Source organism: Triticum urartu, chromosome 4 (assembly GCF_003073215.2).
Source record: "Triticum urartu cultivar G1812 chromosome 4, Tu2.1, whole genome shotgun sequence".
In the NCBI taxonomy this organism is placed as follows: domain Eukaryota; kingdom Viridiplantae; phylum Streptophyta; class Magnoliopsida; order Poales; family Poaceae; genus Triticum; species Triticum urartu.
This window is the reverse complement of record NC_053025.1, coordinates 516,231,885-516,240,342: the sequence shown is the minus strand read 5'-3', so window position 1 is coordinate 516,240,342 and position 8,458 is coordinate 516,231,885. Positions and strand designations below refer to the sequence as shown.

The 8,458-nt window shown below is 43.2% G+C and overlaps 1 protein-coding gene across 1 annotated transcript; it reads left to right on the top strand.

Moving 5' to 3' along the window:
* The first annotated feature begins 427 nt into the window (after positions 1-427).
* On the top strand, positions 428-3,095 carry LOC125554032. The gene is made up of 5 exons (XM_048717658.1): positions 428-1,454; positions 1,679-1,838; positions 1,974-2,143; positions 2,242-2,506; positions 2,636-3,095. Exons 1-5 carry the CDS (start codon positions 532-534, stop codon positions 2,756-2,758), a joined length of 1,641 nt encoding a protein of 546 aa, XP_048573615.1. The 5' UTR covers positions 428-531; the 3' UTR covers positions 2,759-3,095.
* The last annotated feature ends 5,363 nt before the right edge of the window (positions 3,096-8,458 follow it).

Genomic DNA, 8,458 nt, shown 5'->3' with positions numbered 1-8,458 from the left:
AAGTACGTACAAAGTTGAGACACTTACTTTGGGACGGAGGGAGTACTGTAGAAGGATGTGTTTATTTCAGTTGGGAACCAAACTTGCAGTTCTTGTGTCAACGAAGATGCATGCCTTCTTGCCCAGCAAGAAAGAGACAATAATGAGAACTGAGGCAATAATGTTCCTTTTCTCTTCGAAATTAGGAAGCTTGAGCAGATTAGTGTAAATAAGAAGGGATTATCAAGCTCTCCTACTACAATACAGCCACCCCATCTCTATGTGGGCCCGTCAAGAACACAAGATCTTTGTACAATCAAATCTTAACGAACTTCAGTTGGACGCAGGTGCCGTGCCAGCTGGCCCCTCCCCTCCCCTCCCCTCCCCGTATAACTCGGCCGGGTGTCCCTCCCCTGCCGTCTCACCCTCACCCGGCCGCCGCCCCTCTTCCACTATATAAGCGCGCAGCGCAAGCGCTCGTCCAATTCATTCGACCTCCATTTCCCCAAATCCCAGCAATCCAAACCCCAGAGCAATCGAAACTTACAAGCCATGGATCCGCACGACAGGGGGAAGTGGGTAGCCCCCTACCCCGGCGGTGGCCGCGGGGAGGCCTCGTCGTCGTGGATGGCGCCGTCACCGCAGCAGCAGCAGCAGCGCTCGATTCCGTCCGTGCTGGGGTGGATGCCGCAGATCCCGACGGCGGATCTTTGGGACGAGCCCCAAATGCGGACGCGGGACCCGCTGTACTCGCCGGGTGCGCAGCGCTACGTGGACGCGGGGCGCGGCGCCGCCTCCCGCCCACTGGAGGCGCCACCGCCACCGTCGCAGATCCCGCCGCCGCACCAGCAGCGCCCCTACCGGTGGAGCGAGGCCTACTCGAGCGGCGGCCACATCTCCTCGTTCGAGGCGGGCGTGGACGCCCGCAGGCTCGCGCGGAACTCGAGAGCCAACCCGTACAGCCAACTTCCAGTCGCCGCGCTCCGCCCGCCGATGGCGCCATCGTCGCATACGGCGAACCCCAGCACCAGCCAGCAACTGTACGCCATGGATCCGCGCACCGGGATCGACGCCCGCGACTCGCTCCATCCCGCGCCCCCCGCCTACATCCCCAGCGCCAACTTCGACATGGTGCCGCGCGGCGACCCGTCGTCGTCGAGGCAGCAGCCGCCGCAGCAACGCTATGCGGGGTGGGAGCCGCCGGTTCACCAGGACTGGAGGCTGGAGATGGTCCGATCACAGCTGCGCCATAACATGGTGACCCCGGAGTCCTTAGCACTCGTGATCCTACTGCTCCGAGAGGGTGGCCAGGCGATGCCCCAGCTCGTGCTCGACGAATTCGTGCACCACGCCATGGGGAACAGGCAGGGGCACGACGTGTTCGCCGCGCTGCTGTACAGCTTCCATGGGTGGCGCGCCCAGCTCGAGCGAATCGTGCAAGCCGTGCCCAACCTCGTGTGGACGTCCGGCGACGGGTACGTTCACAGATGAATGAATCCATCCCTGCTACAGTATTTCAGTGCTGCCAGTACAAATTAGCATCTCTGTCTTTAGCATAATCAGCTAGCTAATCAACCAAGCAGTTTCGATTGCAGCACCTGCTGTGATTCTATCGTGAGATCATTACTAGTAGTAGCCGTGGCCTGTGTGTGGTGAATCCTGCTGCTGAACTTGTGTTGCCTTGGTCTGCATGATGCAGGATGGCCGCTCTGAAGCTGCTCATCCCGGCAGTGCGCCGGCATTTCGGAATGCCCGAGGAGCTCGTGGGTCGCTTCGTGGGCGAAGGCGTGATGGAGCACGACCGAGGGAACGAACTGATTGCCTACTGTTTCGCCGAGATGGATTACGAGGCGAGCAAGGTAAGCCCCTGGCCGCGATCGATAGCTAGCGGCAACCACTGGGATCAGTGGTATATATGGAATTGCATGGACGCATGATACATTTTGTAAGATAGTACTCCTACATGTGTATTGATCAAGTTGGTTTCCTTTCAGTTCCTGATCACGCACGCCCTGCGCACCATCTGGCGCATGCTGGAGTCGAAGGCCGGGTCGGCGCGCCTGTTTACATGCTACCAGCACGCGAGACACGAGGAGCGCCAGCATTTCGTGAACTTCATGCTCTCGGAGGGCAACGCCGCAAGAATGGCCAGGGGGCGACACAGGTAACTGGCTACACCGTAGTACCATTCTCGCGTCAACTTGTCCGGTGATTCGATCCCGTTGAGTAATGAGTATGCTCACCCGCCCCGCCACCACGCAGCAACTTCTTTGTGCAGCGCGTCCTCAACCACGGTGACGCTGAGTTCAGGCGCGATATCGTGGAGGAGCTCATGAAGGAGGTCGCTAGCCTTTCCCTCGACCAGAACGCGAGTTACGTCGTGCAGCACTGCTTCCTCAACTGGCTCGACCTGCTGCCTCGCGTGCTCACGGCTTGTACTGCGCTGGGCACAAGAGATCTTGAAGAACTGGTGCAGACGCCCCCTGGCAACATCGTCCTCGCCAAGCTGCTCGACACAGGCTACGATGTGAGTGCCTTGCTTGCTTAATCACCTTCTGTCACACGCATGTTATTACTCGATCGTTTAAGTTCATCCATGATCGGTACGTTGACAACATGTTTCTGATGTGATGATCATGTACGTATGTTGGTGCAGTACTGCCGGGAGTTGACGCGGGGCCTGGCCAACAAAATTCACCACGTCATCAGCCCGAGTGTCCGGACAAACCCTCGGTCCAAGAGGGTGCTCAACTGCGTCGGGGTGGTGCGATATATCTAGCGCCCTGCCGCTGTCGTCCATTAGGTTCTCTCCACCAGATTAGCTTGCGATCGTGTCATTTGTTGCCTGCATTCTTCTTCCCATAGGCCGCTAGATGCATGATAACTGTCTTTCGCCCGTATCCACTGTTGTCGATCTGGAACCAGCTCTCTCGGATCGTTACCGTGCAGCGTACATGTGTGTATACCTGATGCGCGCGCGATGCGGCATGCATGTTGCTGGAACTTGGTATTATCTACCCTAACTGAGAATGTCTCTTCCTTCTTTGATGTGAAGCTGGTGTGTGTACTAGTACTAGATATAGTGTCAGGTTCATGATAAAAGAAAAAACTTTGCAGCAAAGAACATGAGCAGACAATTTGCCTCCATTTTAGCTAGATTTCAGTCAGTTGAAGTTTAGTTTTGTGCTCAATCGATTTTCTGATCCTTGGGTTGTGCTTTAAGATCTGTGTGGCTTTTCTTTTTTCTGTCACATTTTGCTGGTGGTATATATTCGGCTGTTTGGATTTGATTGACACCTATTCTGGGTCAGTCGATTTCCTTCTTGGGTTGAATTTTGGTGTGTGCATGCTCTTTTTTCATGTGTTTGCTTTTGTTTTCTGCACGTGTATGCTTTTATTTTTTATTTTTCACTTGAGTCTTTTCTCTTTACTTGTATTTCCGGATATGTGTTGAGTGCATGAAAATGTACACATGCAAGTACTACATGTACACATACACATAATAATAGAATGTATTAAATTAGCAAAACAATTGCACAAAACAATTAGCATTGGTATTACCCTTAAAGAATAAATAAAATAAAATAACAAAAATTTCCACACAGTTAGCATAAAAAATGTACTTTTTATAATATGTATGCATGAAAGTACAATACAATATGTATGTAAATTATACTTGACTGCTAAAGTTGCATTATTATATCTATATTCGCTGCTTATTATAAAAAGAGCAATTTCAGTGCAAAGTTGTGCGCAAGTTTTTTCTTTATTTTCTTTCTTCTTAAGAGTAATACCAATGTCGCTAATTTATTCTCTCTTAGAAAACTTTATTTGTTTTATTATGTTTAGTTTTTAATTCATTCCCTATTTTTAAGTACGATACAAATGCCACTTATTCGTTCCTTCTTTAATTTTTTTGTTTTTATGTAAAATTCACTATAATATGTTTATTCTTACATAACTAAAAAAATACAATTTATATGTAAATTGTGTGCAAATTGTATCATTATTTTTTTGAATTCCTTTCTTCTTAAAGGGTGGTACCAATGCCACTATAATTCATTTCTTCTTAGAAAAAAATATTTTTATTTTTGTGTTTGTAAGTATGTATACATGCAAGTATGATACACCATGTGTGTAAATTATAATATAAGCAGAAATTGCACTGTATAAGCTTTGGCATATTAGAAAAGTGCAATTTCAGGGCATACTTGTGTGCAAGTTATTTTTTAATTTTATTTCTTCTTAAAGGGTTTCATTTTCCCAAAATCTCATTAGTTTGTTTTGGTTTTTGTTTTTATATTTTTTTCTCCTTAAAGGGTTTTATTCTTACATAGAAAACTTCATTATTTTGTTTTAGTTTTAGTTTTTGTATTTTGTTTTCTTAAAGGGTTTCATTCTTCCATAGAAAACTTCATTATTTTGTATTTGTTTTAGTTTTTCATTTCCTTTCTTCTTAAAGGGTTTCATTTTTCCCTAGAAAACTTCGTTATTTTGTTTTTGTTTTTACTTTCTTTCTTCTCAAAGGGTTTCAATCTTCCCTAGAAAATTTCATTATTTTGTTTTTGATTTTTGTTATCTTTCTTCTTAAAGGGTTTTATTCTTTCCTAGAAAAATTCATTATTTTGTTTTCATTTTAATTTTATTTTATTTCATTTTCTTTCTTTAACGGTAATACCTTTATTTTTGCATATTATAACATAGCGTAATTTTGGTGTAAATTGCGTGCAAATTTTATCATTACCTGGTTTTTACCGGAGAATTCCTTGCTTTTCATGTTGCAGCTGCTGCGTCGGGTGCTTCTGCCTTTTGTATTGTGGGTACCCTTGCATGCAGTATGCATCTGTGGGCGTGATTTTGCGGTAGGCTTTTACCGAAGGCAGGCAAGTAGAAGCGTACGTGGAGCAGTTGCCTCTTTTGTGCAGAACAAAGCTGTGTGTGCCATTCGACTGACATCTATTTTGGGTCAGTCAACTCACCTGTAGCCGCTCCCATTTGCCTCTGCTTGCATGATTGATCTTTTTTTTGCGGGTGGAGCATGAATGATCAATTGAAGTAACATAGCTATCGGGCTTTGTATATATTTGTTCCATAGTATGAATACTAGAGTAAATATTTTATAAAAAAAATGAATACTAGAGTAAATAGCATAAAACTATCTGTTTATAAGTTAGAGTTCTAAAAATCTACCACTTTTTAATTATTCGTTGATACCTAACACAAAATTGCTTTTAATTGCAAAAAGAAAATTTTAACCGGTTCAGTTAAATTTAAGCATGACTTGCAAAACGGCCGTGCGTTGTAATGGGAGAAAAAAAAATCAGAGTCTCCAATGGCCATGACCATAATTTGTTGCATTTCCGAGATACACTCTCACTCTCTTTTTCGTGAAATCGTGAACAATTTTTGAAAATCTTGAACATTTCTTAGAACTCATGAACATATCTAACATTTTCCAAATTCGTGAACATTTTTACACATTTTCCAGCATTTTCTAAATTCATGAACATATTTTGAATTCACAAACATTTTATACTATTTGCAAACATTTCTAGAATCCACCAACAATTTTTTGGAAATTATTTGGTGCAACAATTTTGGAAATTCATGAACATTTTTTTGATTTAATGAACTTTTTTGAAATGCATGATCATTTTTTGAATTAGTGAACATATTATGAAACAATAAACTATTTTGTAAGTCATGAACAATTTTTGAATTTTTAGGATATTTTTCAATTCAAGAACTTTTTTGAATTGACGAAATTTTGGTCAATTTTAGTAACATTTTTTAATACAATATTTATAAAAATTATGAATATTTTTTATTTCCCAAACATTTTGTTTTCAAAATTGCGATCATTTTTTGAATATATGATTTTTTTTAAATCATGAACATTTTCCGAATCCACAAACATTTCTCAATTATTAAACGTTTGATTTCAAGATTCTCATTTTTTAATATTCGGAACTTTTTTGAAGTCTCAAATTATTTTAAGTAGAAAAAAATAAGACGGAAAAGGAAAATGAAAAATAAAAAAATAAAATTTTAAAAACCAACCGCTCGAACATGGGCCGGCCCAAACAGGTGCCTTGTGTCTTCTTCCAGCGTGCAGAGCGCGGTATAGAAGGTATCTACCGCATGGGCCAGGCCAGGCGGGGATTCCCCTGTGCGAAACGTTTTTATCACTTTGAAGCAATTTCGGTGACGTACCGCGAGAAGCAATTACCCTTTTATTATTATGCATAGATTATGATAGGTCACACCTACTCGTGAAAGCTGACTCGACAAAAAGACGCCACGCGGGCACATTGACCATCTCCTCTTCCTTCTCTCTCACCTTCCTCTGTTGGGCATTACGATAAGCACCTCCCATGCATATCCATTGACCCCATGCGACCCAAGTCGAAGAGCAGTGGCGGCGACCTTGGCAGCTCCCGACCTAGACAGTTAATAATCAGAGGAAGGAGATTAACTCTCTTTCTCTCTCTCTCTCTCTCTCTTATCCACACTATGATGTGAAGCTAGTGTGTGTACTACTCCTTCCATCCGGGACGGAGGGGTACTAGATATAGTGCCAGGTTCATGAAAAGAAATCTTTGCAGCAAAGAACATGAGCAACCAATTTGCCTCTGCTTGCACGATTGATCTATTTTTTGCGGGGGACTAATATCTTTTTTTACTCTGTATATATTTGTTCCATAGTATGAATACTAGTTAAATAGCATAAAACTACCCCCACAAAAAAACTATGAGTCTATAGGTTAGAGTTCCAAAAATCTACCACTTTTTAATTCTTCGTTGATACCTACCACAAAAATGGCTTGCAAAAAGAAAAAAATCGACTAGTTCAGTTAAAGTTAAGCGTGATTATGATAGGTCGGACCCGCTCATCAGGGTTGAGCTGACAAAAATGCCATGCAGGCACATTGACCCTCACTTCTTCCTTCTCTCGCGTCCCTCTATTAGGCATTACGATAAACACCTCCCATGCATTTTCGTTGACCCCCCCCTCGCGCGCACCAAGACAAAGAGCGGCAGCAGCGACCTCGGTAGCTCCCAAACTAGACCATTAATAAACAGAAGAAGGAGATTAACCCTCCCCCCTCTCTCTCTCATCCAGACAGCTTAGCTCTTCTCTCACCTCTGCTCTGCCATGCCCATGATGGCCTCCACCTCCATGGCTACCTGCTTGCGCTCTTCTCTTGCGCTCTGTTTCATGGCATTTGGACTCCATCTGATATTGATTTTCTGCGATGTAAAAAACACGGAAAAAACATGAACTGGCACTTGGCACTGTGTCAATAGGTTAGTACCAAAAATGATCTAAAATTACTATAAAATGATTATAAAACATCCAAGATTGATAATATAACAGCATGGAACAATAAAAAATTATAGATACGTTGGAGACTGCTACCTCTTGAGCACTGCGTTGGTTTTCCCTTGAAGAGGAAAGGGTGATGCAGTAAAGTAGCGTAAGTATTTCCCTCCGTTTTTGAGAACCAAGGTATCAATCCAGTAGGAGATCACGCTCGAGTCCCACCCACCTACACAAACAAATAAGAACCTCGCAACCAACGCAATAAAGGGGTTGTCAATCCCTTCACGGTCACTTACGAGAGTGACATCTGATAGATATGATAAGATAATATTTTTGGTATTTTTATGATAAAGAGAAATAAAGATGCAAAGTAAAATAAACGGCAATAGAAATAGCTAAGTGTTGGAAGATTAATATGATAGAAGATAGACCCGGGGGCCATAGGTTTCACTAGTGGCTTCTCTCAAGGGCATAAGTATTACGGTGGGTAATCGAATTACTGTCGAGCAATTGATAGAACTGAGCATAGTTATGAGAATATCTAGGTATGATCATGTATATAGGCATCACGTCCGTGACAAGTAGACCGAAACGATTCTGCATCTACTACTATTACTCCACACATCGACCGCTATCTAGCATGCATCTAGAGTATTAAGTTCATAAGAACAGAGTAATGCTTTAAGTAAGATTACATGATGTAGAGGGATAAACTCATGCAATATGATATAAACCCCATCTTTTTATCCTCGATGGCAACAATACAATACGTGTCGTTTCCCTTTCTGTCACTGGGATCGAGGACCGCAAGATTGAACCCAAAGCTAAGCACTTCTCCCATTGCAAGAAAGATCAATCTAGTAGGCCAAACCAAACTGATAATTTGAAGAGACTTGCAAAGATAAACCAATCATACATAAAAGAATTCAGAGGAGATTCAAATATTGTTCATAGATAAACTTGATCATAAACCCACAATTCATCGGATCTCGACAAACACACCGCAAAAGAAGATTACATCGAATAGATCTCCAAGAAGATCGAGGAGAACTTTGTATTGAGATCCAAAGAGAAAGAAGAAGCCATCTAGCTAATAACTATGGACCCGAATGTCTGAAGTAAACTACTCACACATCACCGGAGAGGCCATGGAGT

Coding starts and splice junctions, on each gene's coding strand:
- LOC125554032 (XM_048717658.1), top strand. CDS start 532: ATGGATCCGCACGACAGGGGGAAGTGGGTAGCCCCCTACCCCGGCGGT. Junction 2,144..2,241: donor ATGGCCAGGGGGCGACACAG/GTAACTGGCTAC, acceptor GCCACCACGCAG/CAACTTCTTTGTGCAGCGCG. Junction 2,507..2,635: donor TGCTCGACACAGGCTACGAT/GTGAGTGCCTTG, acceptor ATGTTGGTGCAG/TACTGCCGGGAGTTGACGCG.